The sequence below is a fragment of the Aquila chrysaetos genome, chromosome 23 (genome assembly GCF_900496995.4).
Source record: "Aquila chrysaetos chrysaetos chromosome 23, bAquChr1.4, whole genome shotgun sequence".
NCBI classification, from domain to species: Eukaryota; Metazoa; Chordata; class Aves; order Accipitriformes; family Accipitridae; genus Aquila; species Aquila chrysaetos.
The window spans coordinates 18,812,739-18,830,245 of NC_044026.1; the positions used below are offsets into that span (position 1 = coordinate 18,812,739).

At 41.3% G+C, this 17,507-nt stretch overlaps 1 protein-coding gene across 17 annotated transcripts in view; it reads left to right on the forward strand.

Moving 5' to 3' along the window:
- LOC115334508 (ras-related protein Rab-9A) overlaps positions 1-17,507 on the forward strand; it is a 33,070-nt gene that overhangs the window by 10,142 nt on the left and 5,421 nt on the right. For 6 of the 17 annotated variants that reach the window (XM_029998699.2, XM_029998696.2, XM_029998697.2 and 3 more), the window contains one exon: positions 2,182-9,430. The exons of 1 other annotated variant lie outside the window; for it this stretch is intronic. In XM_029998699.2, coding sequence (XP_029854559.1) covers positions 2,190-3,272 — 1,083 coding nt within the window. In that variant the 5' untranslated portion in view covers positions 2,182-2,189 and the 3' untranslated portion in view covers positions 3,273-9,430. Of the gene's footprint in view, positions 1-2,181; positions 9,431-11,548; positions 11,672-12,166; positions 12,487-13,553; positions 13,757-14,946; positions 15,037-17,066; positions 17,100-17,507 lie in introns of those variants that run through there. 10 more of the 17 variants (XM_041119461.1, XM_041119460.1, XM_029998703.2 and 7 more) reach the window with 10 other exon arrangements.

Sequence of the window (17,507 nt, forward strand, 5' to 3'; positions counted from 1 at the left end):
CATTAGTAGTATTAACACTCTGTGTGTGTAAATTTGCATATAGCAATGCACTGAGCATCTTTTGTTTAAAGGGCTTGATAAAGAGGAATTGAAATCTTACTCAAGCCATGAGAGACTGCATTCTGAAATCCCCTTTTTCTTTTGTTTAATGCATCAGAATATATGGGAGCATGCTTTAATAACGCTATGGCTGTAAGAAAGTAGGTACTTTTTAGGATATAGAGGGATGTGTCTTTAAAGAATTTCCAAAAATAGCAATTAGGAGTTTGTAGATGTCGCTGTTTTGAAACTGTTTTGCAGGTATCGCTATTTTTGAGCTGCCCTGCCCTGATTGGTAATCAAACTGTAATATGATGCCAGCACTAGCAAGGGAAAGGGCAGTGGTGGGGACCTCAGTTAAAAGTTTAGTAGTCCGCCTTGCTTCTCTGTTAGCAGCTATAAAGAGAAACGTTGGGAAGAGATATAACGTGATCTCTTGCATAGCAAGTGAAAGGTTGAGGGTCATGTAGGAACCAGAATGGCATTTGGGTCTTAAGATCCACTGAGTTATGTCAGGCTCACTTAAACTTGCTGCAGAGTAGCCCCAACCTTTGCTTTGCAGCTCCCAATAAAATGTGTTCAGCTGCTTACTGTTTAGTAATTGAAGAAATCTCTAATATCAAGTTATGGTGACGTATAAAAGTTCCTCAAAAGGCCTGAAAACTTGTGACATCTCCACCAGGTGCTTGAAAAAGTAATTTAGATCAGTGGTTTTTGGTCAGATACCATGTCCACATTAGCTGTTTAATTTTATTCATTTGAAGTAACAAAGGCTTTAGGAAAAAGTCTGAAATGAAAAAAAAATAAGGATTTGTGAAAAAATCTTGGTAAGTTAAGGTATAGTTACAGGAGTGACTGGCTTTAAAAAAACCAAAACAAAACAAACCCCCAACAACCACCAAAAAAGCACCTACAATGTGGAGGTTTTGGACCCACTTTGATTTTTGTATTATTGTGTATCATTGCAACTTGTACTGAGTTCATGTGTAGTCAGATGATTGAAAACTGTGAAAAATGGAAAGAGAGGTTTAAATACATGTTTCCAAAAGTTGAAACGTAAGTCAGTTTTTCTGAGGAAGGTTATTTTGCATATGTGTTCTGGAAGGGTGACAGCAATGATCTCCCTGCATCTGGAGTCTTGCAGTAAACTTCCATGTCATTGCAACTTTCAGATTAAATTAGTGCAGTGTTTACTTACAAATCTGCCTTTATAGATTATTGGGAAGCTATTAGAGAATGTATTCAACAGTGTGAAATCATTAGGTTATTCAAGTACTTGTTATAGCAGAAGGTCCCAGACATGGTTTTTAACAGACTTTAAATTTCTGTAGTAGAAAAACAAACTGATTTTCTGAAAACAGCATTCTTATTAAATTCAGTTTGTTGACACCAATACTGTAAAAGCCTGACAAATATTTTTATTATTTCTCTGTATGTGTGAGGAGGGGGAGATATGTTTCCTATAAGGCCTCCTTTTTATTTTTTTGGAAAGCATATCATTTGATAACTGTCTAGATTTTGAACATCAATGGGTGATCATCTAGTGCTTTTGGTGAAAATTGCTGAATTTCAGAACTTGTTGCTGCTTGGTAGTCCAGTGGTACTAGAGTGTACTAATGCGCAAACACTGGCAAGTCTACCTGTAATCTCATGCAGCAGAGCGGTTTTGTAGTTACCTACCTTCTTGTAGTAGTTGAGAATCTCCCTGTGAACTTCTGTAGTGGTGTGCATGTGTAGAAGAACAAGTATGACAAACATTTTTATTATGCTAGTAGTGTCTTTGTTAGCATGGTTTTTGGCAAGACACTGTGCTTTTCCTTAAAAATTAGTGTCATACCCTACTTTTTAAATTGTCAACCCTACCCCAGCAGAAGTCTTTGTGGGCTCTCCTTTCCACGAGTATTTTCCTTGGATGAGTGAAGACTAGGGTGCCCACTTGCATTTTTCCAGGACCCAGGCTCCTCTGCATTTTGTATTTGCTCTACTAACTCTACTGTACACCATTTAAAGAAAAAGCTGCCAAAACCAGTGATGTGTACAAATAAAATAGTGTAAAATAAAAAGAAAACCTTGTGAGAGTATACAGAAAATGAATTAACATCATAACTGCAATAAATATGATAAACATTTTTTCGCTTTCAGGTTTAAAAATGTCTGACCAGAAAAATATTGTACACAGAGCCCACTGTATTGAAAAACTACTGTCTGAGAACAATTTCCAAGATATTGAGGATCATCTTAAAGAACTTGAAGATGTTGATATGACTATAGAGTATCTTCAGGGGACTGAAGTTGCCAAGGCTGTATACAGAGTACTCAAGAGCTGCCCTTCAGCAGAGTTGAAAAAGAAAGCAAAGCAGTTACTGTCAAGGTGGAAAGCACTTTACAAGAATAACTGTGTTCAGTCAATGCAAGTTAAAAAGTCAGTTTCTGTGTATGCGGAAGAGGAAAGTAAACATCTCAGTGTGGTTCCTAGAGAGCAGTTGCTGTCTGAAGGACCGTGTCAGCAGGAGTCATTAGATGCTGCTGGTTCTAAAACTTTGGTCCCATCGCAAACTGTTAGAAATGTGGTAGGTAACAATGCAGAAGGCAGCGTGAATCAGCTTGCTTCTTTTGAGGAACAACACACTGATAATGAAGATTCTAAACCTCCTGTTAAGGAAGCAAGTCTACAGCAGGATCTGATGAGAGCTCTGAGGTGTAAATGTACGGATCTTCTTTATAAAGCTTTGACCGGTTCTCCCAAAGACAAAGAAGAAACTGATAAATGGCTAGAGCTATCTAAAGAAATTGAAGAACATATTTTTGCTCTTCATGCTAAAAATGACAAAAAATACAAAAATTGCATCAGAAGCAAAATCTCTAACCTGAAGAACCCTAAAAGTTGCCACTTAAAACATAAACTTTTTTCAGGGACTTTGAGTCCAAAGGCTTTTGCTGAGATGACAGTGATGGAAATGGCCAGCGATGAACTGAAACAGCTCAGGGCTCTGTATGCAGAATCATCTGTTCGGGAACATCAGCTTCCACAAGTTATTAATGGCACACAGACAAACAAAATAAAGTGTAGGCGCTGTGAAAAATTTGATTGCACTGTCACTATGATAGCCAGAGGAACTCTATTTCTTCCAGGTTGGGTGCGAAACACAAATCCAGATGAACAAATGTTGACTTACGTTATTTGTAATGAATGTGGAGAGCAGTGGTATCACAGCAGATGGATTTGTTTGTAATGCTATCCTCCTTTAATAAGTGGTTTAGAAACATAGATATGAGAAGGTATCTCTGTTGAAACTGTATAATTTAAAATTTTTTATTGATATTATGTAGATGCTGCCACTAAAGTGCAAAATCAGTTTTAAAAGTTATTTTTGAAGATGACTTGAATAAATTATGTGGTTTTAAGTAATGTCAATACGTAAAGAAATAAAAGGGAAAAAATGGTAACACTACATCTGAGAGGAATATTCACTAGTAACTCCATTAAAAATATTCCAAGTGCTGCAATTTTTTTCCCCAAGGTACTGAGTACTTGGAATTTTCATTATGTTCAGCAGGAGTTCTTTCACAGAACATAAGTTTCATTTACAGTAAACAGACTGTTTCCAAAACTGCAGTTCACATACTTGTGTGCATTGCAGAATGTTCAGCATGGACTCATTCCTTAAATAAATCACTTCTTGCAAGTAAGTGTGAGATTATTAAGTTGTTTTGAGAGCTAATGTCATAACAGGAAAAAAGGAATGAAAAATAGAGTGTAAAAGAGGGAGAAGGCAGCTAGGAAATGAAAGAAAAAATGAAGTTCTGCTTTAGCTTTTTAAAGCTATTGGAAAATAGGACTTGTGACAATCTCTCAGTTTGGAGTTCAGATTTGCAATGTAAGATGATGTGTCCTGCAACTGTTAAGAAATTAAGGCAGGATCAGACAAGTGTTTATTTCAGGCAATTATGTAAATACATTATTTAAATTTATATCTTTACTTAATAAATAAAGGCCTGAAGCTAATATCTGAATGGATATCCTCTCTTGAACTGGGACATCTGTCCTGAACTGAGCAAATTAATGTTTTTATGTAGTGCAGATTACCCAGAAAAATGAATAGAAGGAAATCTAATAGCTAAAGCTTGTATACCTGTTTTTGTTCCAGAGTCAACAGGATTCCCAGTGGCTGTATGCTAGAAGCATTTCTTTTTCAAAAATTACCACCTTAGTGTTCTTCTCACTCGAGTAATAGCCCTGTTGTTTTTTTCTGGAAAACTTAAAATTACTTTAAAATCAACTATCTGAATACTTTGAATGGAGTATATATCAGAAGTCAAGGAGATGTTTCTTCTGTCAGCTGGGAAAACCACCTGAATCTGGGTATCTTTCACAGCTGTCTGTTGGTCTGTAGAAGACTATGTTCATACTGTGTGTCCCTGTTTTGGTTTCTTCATTGGTTTTGAGCTACTGTGAATGTTTAAATGAGAGGAAATGGGCCTTGCATTGAGTCCTGACAGACCTAAGGAAATGCACGGAAGAATGTCTGCCCTGCCTGAGAGGTTAGGTTCTTGCAGCAAAGCAGTAGTACTGTTTGGAAACATAACCTCCTTCATCATGAATTTCCTTGTTGGAGTATGGACTAGATGGTGAAATGGGTCAATAAATTGCCAAAGTCATGCTTTAGGCACAGAGGAAAGTGTTTTGTTTCACCCTATTGTATAAACCCAATAAAACTGCATACTTGGCATTAATGGCGATACCTTTTACAAATGCACAGCAGGCATTTTGCAGTTCAAGGCTAAAATGTATCAGCTGAGCAGAGAACCTGGTGAGTATTTGCTGGATGAATTAAGGACAGTTCCTGTGCCCATCCAGCTGTAACACAGCTGAGGCTGGTCAGCTTCTCTGGGCTGAGGCTCTGCCCTGAAGCTCTCCAGCCACATGATCTGTCAGAGGTAGGAGTTAGGGGCATGAGATGAGAAAGTAGCTCTTGGTGAACTAAAAGCCAGCCAGGACTAAAAAGCGAAGACAGGCTTTTATCTGTATATGGTGGAAATGGTGTGTAAGCCGATGTTACAAAGAGGCGCTTACTATTATTCCACTGAAAAAACTCCGAGAAAAATCTTTTCCATTCTGTGAAGTGTTAACAGTTAACTTTCAGCAGTGTGATTTACTGTGGTATTATGTACATTTTTATCATGTGAAAATGTGTGGTTTAGTGGAATTGCACTGATACAAAACAAATATTAAAGCATTAGGCCAGACCCGCAGTGTTCAACTGTGTAACCAATCAGTTAATATCTGACCTTCCTTCCCAGCCCTTACCCTTGTGCTGGAATTGATGCTTACAAGTAGGCCTGCTTGTTTAAGTTCAAGTACTTCTGTGTAAAGTATTCTTTTTAGTTTTCAATAAAACTACAGGAAAGCAAACACTTCTGTGTTACTGGTTCACAGTAAGCACAGAGTTGTGTGCTGTCATTTTGGAGGTCATGGTCCTGTTGAGGAGAGCTATATGCCTGTACTGTGCTGTGTCAGAACACTGTGTAGCAGGAGGTTTTATTTTAGCTGTGAGCAACAGACACTTATAAATAATTTCTGCCTGCAGATAGTTTTGAAGCCATTCCAGTAATGTATAGCTCATCCACGTTTTGTCTTGGGGAAGGGAAATGTTACAAGGCATGGATGGTGTTTTTGACAGAATGTGTTTCAAGGGTAAACTTTGTAGCTGTAATACTGACTACATTTCTGACATATTGTGTAACATCATCTTCTTTTGAACTGTCTCCATCACTAAATGTATAGTGCTAAGCTATATGCCCCAACATGACTGGGATTTTCTACAGATCCATATTTACTGAGGAGCTAAGAAAATGTAAACAGCAGATATCTTAAAACTTTTTCAAATCATTAAGCAAGCCTGCCTCACTGCAGATCTGAGTGAGCTGTGCCTGCAGCAGTAAGAGGGTTGTTTCATTCTAGGCTTTCACATCTTGCTCTTTCTCCTAAGATGGGGAAATAATAAAATCCAGTTACTAACAACTGCAGTTGCAGCTTATGGTATAGAAACAACTGTCAGTAACTACAAATAGTCAAAAAGTGGATTATAACTGTGCCCCTTTTACAGCTGTCCCTTAACTTTATTCCATCTGTTTCAAACCAAGAGCAGTCAGAACTCTTAGGGCAAGTCCTTGGTGCCCTTGCAGTTGTAAACTCAGTATTTTAAAGTGGTTTTCCATGGTAATACATTGTGAGCAGGCATTCCTCCATTGCCTTCCTTCCCAGTAACAATTCAACCTGAGAGCTGGCTTTGTAACAAATCCAGTTAAAGCTAGACATTAAAAGCTGAGAATGTATTTGTAAATTTTCTGAAATCCAGGAATCATGGAAAGAATTTCTGTTCATATTGAAAGAGATGGAACCCTTACCTTTATTCAGGAGTTACCTAGTCTAAGCTGCTGGCTGCTGGTTCAACACACAAATAGTTGCTAGGTTCTTAGCATGACCTAAAAGCTGGGTACAAAATACACTGCTGCTTGCTCAGATAGTCTGTGAGACAAGGACGAGATCTGGGAATATTGGCAGAAAGGAGCAGAAGGTATTGGGAGGCAGGGAGAGCGAACTGGGCCTGTTTTAAGTATGCTGAGGACACAGATCTGTAGGGAATGAGGCTTTGTTGTTTCAGGGCTGGTGAAAAAGCTCATCTAGGTTCGGTTTCATTTTATGCCTAGTTCATGCTGATAAACATGCTGCCCACAACTTCACATTTAACAGTTAATGAAAGTGTATACAAAATCATGAATTATTGTATTACCTTCTTGATCATCTTACGCCGTTGGTTATTTTTGCCTAACACAGTTCATTACCACTTTGGCCATTTTTCCATTTGTGTCTGTATCCGATGCTCGTTACTTGAAAGGTTTAGTAGAAAGCAGATGTCATGTGTAGCATCATGTGCCACTATATATCAGAATACTGTAGAGACATAAGTGCCAAATAGGAGAGACGGTCATTCAAGTAAATCATTGCTCTTATTTAAAAAGGCGTGGTCGTAGTTTCACTAAGCAAAGTACTGCTCTAGGCCACAGTGTGTCAATAGGTTCTATTGCCCCTGCCCTGATTGTGTAACTGCACAGGCTTAAAATGTTTGACTGGATAAGATTGTGTGCTTTGGCTGAAAATGGCTCTAAAAAGTCAACTTGCAACTACACAGCGTATGCGCCAGCAGGAGTTTCTAGATTACTGGAGTACAGGGAGTGTCAGAGTCCAGAAACAAGAATAAAAGGAAAGCTTTGAAAAGTGAGATTCTTTTATGTTGTTGAAGTTGTCTTTTTTCAGTTTGTTCCAGATGGGAAGAAGATCTCTTAACTTTTTTAAGCAGAGACAGTTAGTTTTGGTACAATATTTAGCATATCCATGATGCTACTCCACAAAGGAGCGTGACATTAGAGGTGATCCACACAGACATAGGACAAATGTATGCCGAATAAGGCTAAAGTCTCTATTTGTTTACACTGGGTGTTCCAGAGACACTGTAAATTCAGCTGCTGCTTGAATCCTATGATTTAATAGTAGCAATAAGGTCTTAAACATAGATTGCACTCAAAGCTCAAGCAGCCTGCAGCTGCAGAAGTTGTAATACATGTCTTAAGAAGATGAGAGCTAAATTAACAATGAATTTCACACAACTTTCAGTGTGAAAGCAAAGATACTATTCTGAGAAGTGCTCTATTAATTGGAGTCGATGTTGCTCTCTTAACACCAGTGACAAAACTCCTGGTTGCTGGAGATCCACTGCCAGATCCATTTAATTTCCTTCTTTTGAGGGCCTTTTGTATCCCCCTCATAACCCTCTTACTGTAACACTTTTCAGGGAGGCACTCGGCTGCCATTTTTTGTTTATAACTCTTTCTTCCTTTCCAAGCCAAAAGGAAATTTGTGCTGTTTATTGTTTATTTAAACTGTATTCCTTTCAGTCTGCTGTGCTATGTATGTTTGTTACTAAAGCCAAGAACTGCAACTCTTTAAGCAAATAAAGAACAGCTCTTTTTCTGGCAAAAAAGAAAAGTTACCTGGTAACAGGCTGTGGTTAAGGAGCAGATATGTTGAATTACTGTCCTTCAGGGAATCTTCAGGGTGTAACGGCCCAGTTCATTGAGTGCGTGGAAGATAAGGAAAGAAACGAGCACTTTGATAATTTCTTGGATTGCTTGGGGGCTGGCTTGCTGCATTCTGGTATTAGCAGAGCCATAAAGGCAGATGACTTCATATCCCCTGATTTTGTACTGCTGTAATTCAGCCAGGAGGTGACAAAGTCATGTTTTATTGAGGCCACGTCATTGCTTGCCAGGATGGCACAAAGTCTCCTTGCCAACTACAGATGGTAAAAAGCATTTTTCACAGGCTCTATTATACGAGAGCTTTGCTTATACAGAACTTTCTCATACACACACACACACACACACAGACACAAAATTGCCCTTTATTTGCCATTGGGACGGTATTTGCGCCGTTTGCTAGCACGTGACATAACAGCAATTGTCTCTTCATGAATACAGCTCTGTGAATAAAATCCTTGAGGTGCAAAGTCAGCTCTCAGATGAACGTGCCCATGAGGGAGCAGCAAGGGTGGGTTGCTGCGCAAGAGGAGGCGAGCCAGGAGCGGAGGGTGGGTGACAAGGAGTGCAGGGACAGTGACTTCACTAAAAAGGGTCACTGTCCCGCAGCACCCAAACAAGAAGGGCATGGCAGGTTTGGTGACATTAATCGGCCAAAACCCCAGTGCGCAGCAGACGAGTCCGTGGGGAGGAAGCCGTGCTGAGGTGGGGCTGGCTGTTGAATGGGGTTTGGGGCGTGAGGTGGGCTGCAGGACCGGGGCCACCGGGCTCAGACAGGGCCTGAGCCGAAACGTGGCCCCCGCTGGCGTCGGGACCCTGAGGCAGAGCGGGGCGGTCAGGCAGCGGCCTCGGGCAGGAGCAGAGCCCGCGGCGCCCGCTGTCAGGACCCTACGCTGTCTGCGGAATTTAAAACCGGAGCAATGTTGGTGTATGCGTTTCAAACCACGTCTCAGCTGGGCATTTTCTTCTGTCTGTTCCTAAGAACTGGCAGGTATACTTCATGTGACCGGCCTTATGAGTGGCATTATTTGTTCTACAGATTTTGATCATTCTACAGCAACTATTAGTTTTGTTACATACATGAGTAATAGTAACAGTGTGGACACAAGGGAAAAGGGCCTTCAGTTCCTGATACAAAAGCATGCATGTGTGTGTTTTAACCATAAGAGTAACTCTATTGATACTCCATTATGCCTATAAAATCATAAGCATAATACGCCGTGGTTACGGCATGGTCCTTTTCTATTTTCTTTTATGTTCCCATGTAAAAGAAATAAAAATACATCCTATGTCAGAAGCTTAAGAATTTTGTTTCTAACTGGAATTTTAAAAATTTGAGGGACCTGGACAAGCTTGAGAAGTGGGCTCTTGTGAGCTTCATGAGGTTCAATAAGGCCAAGTGCAAGGTCCTGCGCCTGGGTCGGGGCAATCCCCAGTATCAGTACAGGCTGGGGGATGAAGGGATTGAGAGCAGCCCTGTTGAGAGGGACTTGGGGGTACTGGTGGATGAAAAACTGGACATTGAGCCGGCAATGTGCGCTCACAGCCCAGAAAGCCAACTGTATCCTAGGCTGCATCACAAGAACTGTGGCCAGCAAATCGAGGGAGGTGATTCTCCCCATTTACTCTGTTCTGGTGAGAGCCCACCTGCAGTACTGCATCCAGCTCTGGGGTCCTCAGCACAGGAGAGACATGGACCTGTTGGAGGGGGTACAGAGGAGGGACACAAAAAAGATCAGAGGGCTGGAACACCTCTGCTGTGAAGAAAGGCTGAGAGAGTTGGGGTTGATCAGCCTGGAGAAGAGGAGACTCTGGAGAGACCTTATTGCAGCCTTTCAGTACTTAAAGGGGGCTTATAAGAAAGGTGGGGATGAACTTTTTAGCAGGGCCCGTTGTGATAGGACAAGGGGTAATGGTATTAAACTGAAAGAAGGTAGATTCAGACTAGATACAAGGAAGAAATTTTTTTACAATGAAGGGGATGAAACCCTGGCCCACGTTGCCCAGAGAGATGGCAGATGCCCCATCCCTGGAAACATTCAAGGTCAGGTTGGACGGGGCTCTGAGCAACTTGATCTAGTTGAAGATGTCCCAGCTCGTTGCAGGGGGCTTGGACTAGGTGACCTTTAAAGGTCCCGTCCAACCCAAACTATGCTATGATTCTATGATTCTAAATTTCCTTAAATGTATCCAAATGTCTGAGAACCAGTGTTGTCTCAAGAAAAAAAGATGGTAGCTTCATCCGACAAGGTATCAAGTGCAAAATAGAGTAATTATTTCCTCCACTTCTAAATGCAGATTTTTTTTTTCTTTTTAAATCACAAAATAATGCCGTAGCTGGTCAGAGCTTATGTCTTAGAATTACCATCACTTAAAGAGGTCATTTTTCTACCCCTCCAGCACTTACTTGTATTTTACTTTAGCATTGGATGAAAGCAGATCCCAGGAAAAAAGTACTTAAAAAATTTCAAAGTCCAGCTTTGTTAAATAAGAATGGGTCTAGTATCATCAGATTTGCCTCTAGCACGGACTGCCTTTTAATAATCCCGCTCCTGTGAGTAGGAGACATTTCCTTCTGGTGATACTGAGATCTTGTTTTCCATTCCTCGGGCCGCGTTGTAAATCTAATCCAAAACAAGATGACTCTGCAAGTGGCAATTCCCGTCCAATTGCATCTCCCTTATGATCGGGAGCATGTGATGACTGCTCGAGCAAACGAGTGCATTTCAAATGCTCTTTCCTTATGCCTGTCATCGCCTATTCCTCTTGATGATGTGGGAACCTCTTTAAATACACTTAAATAATTTCCGCTCTTTTCATTTTAATTACATTTCGCCCTATCCTCGTGATGAGTTGTAAGAGCACAGAAAAGACTCGGTCACCGGCTTCTTTAGACTTTTCTTCCTGTGATCTTGTTTAAACAGTCACGTTGATGTTACCCTGAATTCCTATAGAAAAAGGTGTCTGAGTACTCTTTTTAGATAGCGTTCTTTGGATTTTGGTTAGTTCCTTTGCTGACACGCCTATGTCTTTAGATGTCTCTCCCTGTAAAGCAAAGCTGCCTTACAATCCTGAGTTTGCGTGGAGCACAGCGAGAGTACTGCCTTTAATAAATAACTCCGACCTGCAAATACTACATAAAGGCGTTTTAAAGCTTAATAATTCAGAGCCTTCCGGAGCAAATAAAAGTCGTGCCCTCTTGCAGTAGGGCAGTGCTGCTTCTTTTCAGCGTTACACGCTAGCAGTGAGCGGTGAGCGGTGTGGCCCTCGGCGGACGGACGGACGGACGGACGGACACACGGACATCGCCCCCCGCTCGGGGGCGGGGCCTCGGGTGGGTGGGGCGAGCCACGCCCCCGCCCCTCCTCCCCGAAAGGCGGGGCCGGGTGCCCGGGGCTGGGCTCACGTGATCCCCCGCAGCCCCCGCCCCCTCCCCGCTCCGCCATGTTGTTTCTTCCTTCCACAGCGCCCGGCGGCGGTGGCAGCGGCGCAGCCCGGGCTCGGGAGCGGCGGCAGCCCCCTTCCCCGCGGGCAGGTATCGGCCGCCGTGGCGGGATCCCCTCCCTTTCCCTCAGCAGGCGCGGGCGAGCAGTCGGCCGGTGGCTGAGGGCTTTCTCCGGGCCCGCCGTTGGCGGCGAGGGGCTCGCTCTCCCCCGGCGCCGCGCTCCTACCCCGGCAGCCTTGAGGCGGCGGCGGTGGCGGTGTGGGGCTGACCGGGGTTCGCGTTATTCTCCTTCCTCCTCGCTCTCCGCTTGGCTGCTCCGTTCCCCGCTCCGCCGGCTCCCGCTGCTTGCTCGGGAGCCGCCGGCTGCCGAGCCTTCCCGGCCCGGCCCGGCCCGGCCTGGCCCGGCCCGGCCCTGCGGAGCGCCCCGTGAGGGGGCCGCGGCGGGGGAGGGCGGCGTGACAGGGCGGCGTGACGGGGGATCCCGTGACTCCGGGACCGGCGGCTGCTCCGCCGGCGCAGGGCCCGCTCTGCGACCCCGCGGTGCTTCCTCGGCTACGGTAACGATCTCCGGGGTGTTGGGGTGGAACTCGGTTTCGTACCTGTCTCCTCACCACCCTTCAAACCGGGGGAAAAAAAAAAAAAAAAAATCCCTTTGTCGCCTTTTCCTGTTTGCTGTCTGCTGAAGAAGGACTTCTGTGTCCCAAGGGGACCCTGAGCAAATGGTGGGGTTTAGTTCTTCTTTTTCGAACCAGCGACTGGATTTAGCTCTGCTCTGCAGCGGCCGGTTGCTTTTCTCATTGTGGCAGACGGCTGTCCGAACTTGGATGTGGTGATGGCTGGAGAACCAAAAGGGTTAGGTTAAGATTGTTGACTCACGTCCAAGTGGTTAGTGAGCAGTTTCCAGTGTAAGTATTCCATGTTAAATGTACCTCGTGCAAAATAATCGAATGAATAACAGAATAGTGCAAGAAAACTAGTTTTAAAAACCTGTGTTACTGGCCTTTATAGGAAGGTTGCATATAACTAGATACATAGAGAGCCCTTAATTTTACTAACTTGGGTGGGACAGGCAAGCAGGGAACTCCTTGGCTAAATTTTCTTTTGGAATTAAAACACTTGCCTGGCTGCAGATAGCTGTCATGCACTCTGCCACCCCACATGTTGTTTTCCTTCTTTCCTTGTCCATAATAATTTACAGCTCTACTGAATAAGCATGTGGTTTTTATTTGTCTTTACTTTTAAAGTGTTGTACAATGCTGAAGTTGTCAGTGATTGCTTTTTTTAGAGCAAGGGTGGTTGTGTGTGACTGGGCTTTTTAGGGGATTTTTTGGTGGCTTTTTAGTAGCTTATAAGGTAACAAGCTGTAATGGCAGACTGGAGGGAGAGCTGTTTCTCAGACATACCCAAAATAAATCCAAACCTCTTTTTTCCTACCACTTTTTATTTCTAGAGAAGCCTAACCAAAGGATGGTATCTGTGTTTCAGTATCAACATGGAATTTATAATAAGCTTATTTTTCTCTGTCTTCTTTCAGGTTGTATGGAGCTCTGTTTGTTGCCTTAATTTTAGTAGAGCCTCTTCCGTTAGGTTAAATATAGGGAGTGTGCAGTAAAAAAAAAAAAAAAAAAAAGGCTCTAGCAGTCCTTGTTTTGCTTTTGAGTGCTCAAACAAACCATCAGTTTCCTTAAATTAAGAATATGTGAAAAAAACTGCAGAGGGTCAAATGAGGTATTTGGATTTCAAGCTGTATTTTATTTTGTGTCAATTTAGTAATAAATCGTGAGAAACAGATCTTTCAGCTCCTTAGGATTGGAATTTCACATAAATGTTTCACAATGAATAAAAACTTCCTAGCAAAAAGTCTTAGAAGAATTCCTTAAGTTTTGTGTTTGTGTGGTTTTTTTTTTTTTTTTTTTTTTTTTTAGAACGTTCATTCTCCTTGGTGTTTTGTTTTTATTTTCATTCTCCACAGAGCAGGCCGTATGTTGGCCTGGTGCAGTGCAACCCACTTAATCCCTTAGGGATGGGCTTTGGTCACATAGTTACATTGCGAAGAATATGAATGCACAATGTAGCCTGACCAACAGAGGCTGCTACTGCTAAGAGTCCCTGGAGGAAAAGGGAAGCTAATGCAAGGGAGAAAGATGAGCACATATGAGCAGAAATAATTGCTTGGTAAGTTATTGAAAGAGTGGGAAGCAGTAACAGAGAAGTAGGTTGCAAGGAGGATGTCAATTAACTCATGAATTGTTAGAAATGTAGGACCAAGAGGAGCAGCACCTAAGGGTGTTTTGAAGTTGGCTGAAAGTAATAGAATATTTAAGTTGGGAAATGCTCAGCTGTGAGCTGCTGAGAAATGTCAACTCTGATTAAATCAGAATAAATGATAGTTTGTTCATTCTGCTTGAATGTGGGGAACGTGATGGAAAGGGAAGGCCAGATCTCTGCAAGATTAAACTAGCAGAGGTATAAATGTAGGTATTTCTCCAGACAAGTTTTGCTGATTGAGTTTGTGGCTAGATTTAAGTTAGAATAAATTGTTTCAGACAGTAGGTACTGGGATGATTTCATGATCCAGGGGTTATGTGGACTTAAGGATTCCTTCCCTTGGCTGCTGCTTCTTTCATAGTCCTGAGTCATGCCAGGCAACTGTTTGAACTAGAGTCCTGAACTACATAGGAGTTAAAAATAACCTTGTAAACAAACCCCCAAATACAGCTTTTTGGTAATCAAATGAGTGGCAACAGCTGTATGTCAGTTCAGTTTGGGTTGTGTTCATATTACAAATTACTATGAATAAACTCTAGTGATGTTCTGGTGTTTGATAAAGTGTGTCTAGTCTGCTATTTTCAGATAACCTGTCATCAAATTATTAAAGATCTGTCCAACAGGAAGCACAAACTACCTTTGCAGTGCAATGGTGAAATCCTAGATAAAGGAAGGAAGACTTAAAAGATGATTAGGATCTCAGTAGCTTGAGCCATATGATTGAAGGGCTTCCAGGCTTCTGGAGATCTAGGCAGCTGACAAGTGGCCATCAGTAAAGGGGTGTTCCTGATCCACAGCTCTTACAACAGTACCCTGTGGAGGGGAGGGTCAGTTTGGAGGCTGACTGATGTCTGAGCTTGTAATGCATTCAAAAGTACAAAGTGTGTAGCATCTTGACTTCATATCTGTATGTTTCCCTTTGAATGGAGAGCAAAATCTTTCAAGGTCAAACAGGCTTGTGGCCCCTTACCCACTGAAAAACCGTTCTTGTGCCACTTAATTGGCCAAGGTGTAATCCAGTACCTTCTAAATACAAGAACAAGGATTGGCTAAGTAGAGAAAAGGGAGAAAATTTGCTTCTGTCCTTTTCTTTCGAGATTTCTGGAAACTTGCAAATCTGCTATAGGTGACAAGTGTAACTATTCTGTAGTTATTCAGGGCTGAGAGATGTAAAAACTCCACAAACAGTAAGTGTTGAAAACTGCTTTACGTAGTTCTGGATTCTGCTCCTTCTGCTGCAACTCTGATAGTTCTTGGAACTTTTTTTTCCCCAGACATTTTACAGAGAAGGAATTTATGTCATTTTTTTGATGAGCCACTGCAACTAACAAACCGCAAGAAACAACTTTTTTCTATGGTAGCCTGGTAAATACTGTCAAGTGCTTTGTTAGTGTTAAGGAAAAAAAAAATTGCTAATGAGGGAGTAAGTTTACATTATGTTATTGAAAGGCCAGTGTTTTTGTCAGAAAAAATACTTGAAGTGTTTGTGTGCCTTTTTAAAGTATTCATGTCTGATGCCTGTGGTTTAACAAAATAAGATGGCTTAGCAAAGAAAACTGTGAATAAGCTTCAAAGCTGAAATGGATGTGTTGTATATGTGTGAATTTGAGGATAGGAAGTTATGAAACATGGTCAGTGTTATTGTTGTACTAGTTATGGGACTGCTAATTCTGCTTCTGAGTAACTCTGAGAGAGTGTTTATTCTTAAATCTTTAACAAAGATGGCCCCTTTTTTTTTAAGTCCTGGGTGAAAGCATATTAGGCTGTAAATAAACGTGATTAGTTGGAACAAACTTGAGTCTGCCTTACCTTGGATTTTTTTCCTTCTCCAAGTCAAATGGGTGCTCTTTAACAACTTTAACTAAAGGACAGTGTACCACATATCTTCAAGGAAACCTTTGGGTTTAGTCTTGATTTCATATAGCAAGTGACCACTGGATGTAAATGGTGATTGAAATAAATTTTCTTGCCTTTTTCCAAGTTAGAAAGTAGGTACAAGTGGAGAAGCAATAGTCTGGAAATTTGAAGTGTCCCTTACATCTGTTTGTTCAAGAATACTGAAGGAATTCAGTGGTGCTATTGCAAAAGACCCAGTTTTAGGTGTCTTTCATTAAAAAAAAAAAGGGGGGGGGGGGGCTAGAGGTGTGATTTCAGTTGCTATGTGGTTTGGTTGGTTTTTTGTTTTTGGTTTTTTTTTTTTTTTATGGCATGCTGCTGTACCTGGTATTCGTATGGTAAAAGTGAAACTAAGTTGGTCCAATTGACTCAGTTTGCTTAATAGTTTAAGTGTGCTTGCTGACATCATAGATAAAATGCAATTACTGTGTTGGCTAACAGTATTTTTCCACAGATATAACTTGAGTTCAGCACCTGTCTTCAGCCTTCAGTACTCTGGTATGAGCAGGTCCTCCTTAATCTATTAAATGATTTTTTTATAGTAAAAAAGACAAATTCCTAGATTAAGTTTGTGTGTTGCTGCTATGTTTTTTTAGACCAAGAATCTCGCTTTTCTTTGAGTGCTGCCTCAGTACCTAAGTGTTAAAAGAGGTAATTGCACTCAAAAAGGCAGCTATGAAGCTGAGTCATGGAATTAAGAAAATCTAGATGGATGGATTGGACAAGGCAGTGGTGTTTCTCTAAGCTTTGAGGGGCTTGAATCAAAGATTTTGTAATGCACGCTGATTTTTTTGAAGTTGCTTAGCATGTTGTTTTTAGTCTTGCCAGCAAATGTTTGGACTGCTAATGGAAACATTTCAGATTTGTAATTCAGCTCACTGTTTAAAAGGGACATTCTGGGAGGTGACAATTAAATTACTATTTGTGTTATGGTATATGATGGTGTTAGAAATGACACTTAGAAACCATTCCCTGCTTTTAACAGGAATACTGAAGTCAGTGGTCTAAGAGCTTGAGTCCTCATAAATTGGTGGAGGCAATTCAGAGATCGTTATCAAAATGGGCCAGAGTGGGGCTGCTTTTTATTTGCTCTGAGTTTCTTTGAATATTGAAATGATAGAGGAACATGAGGGAAAAATCTTTTCTTTAGAGACTCCGTGTACTAGGTTGAGACTACCCTTACTGTGCTGCACAATTAGTTTAATGTAAGAAATAACTGGAACAAATAGTTATCTGTAGTTCTGTGGTGTCTTAAAAGTTCTTGATGTTGGTTAAAACAATCAGGTGCACATTGGAAATTGAGTTTTTGTTTTATTTTCAGATGCTGAGTGATGATTTAAACTGAACTATTAAGGTAATAAATTTTCAGTAATATCAGATGTTGACTGTTCATTCTGAAAACATTGTCAAAAAGCACATTATACAGATAAGTTCAAAGAATGTAATAGGCGAAATAACATTAATTCTCCAGGCATCTTAAGGATTTTATTGTTACTTTATTTGTTGGAGTATTAAGGCTTCATATCTTTGGGTAAAAAAAAAAAAACAACCAAACAAAACCCACAGTTACAAAAATTGAGCTCTTTAAAAATCTTAACTTATTTAAAGATGTGTAAATGAATAAAATGCAGCAGCCTGTGGTGCTGAAAACTACTGTCCTGGTTCTGCAGATACTCTAAATCACATAATCAGTGGGGCTACAGATGAGTCCCTTACATAGTCAGAAAAACTGTAATTGTATAAAGTCTTTGCTGTTTCCAAA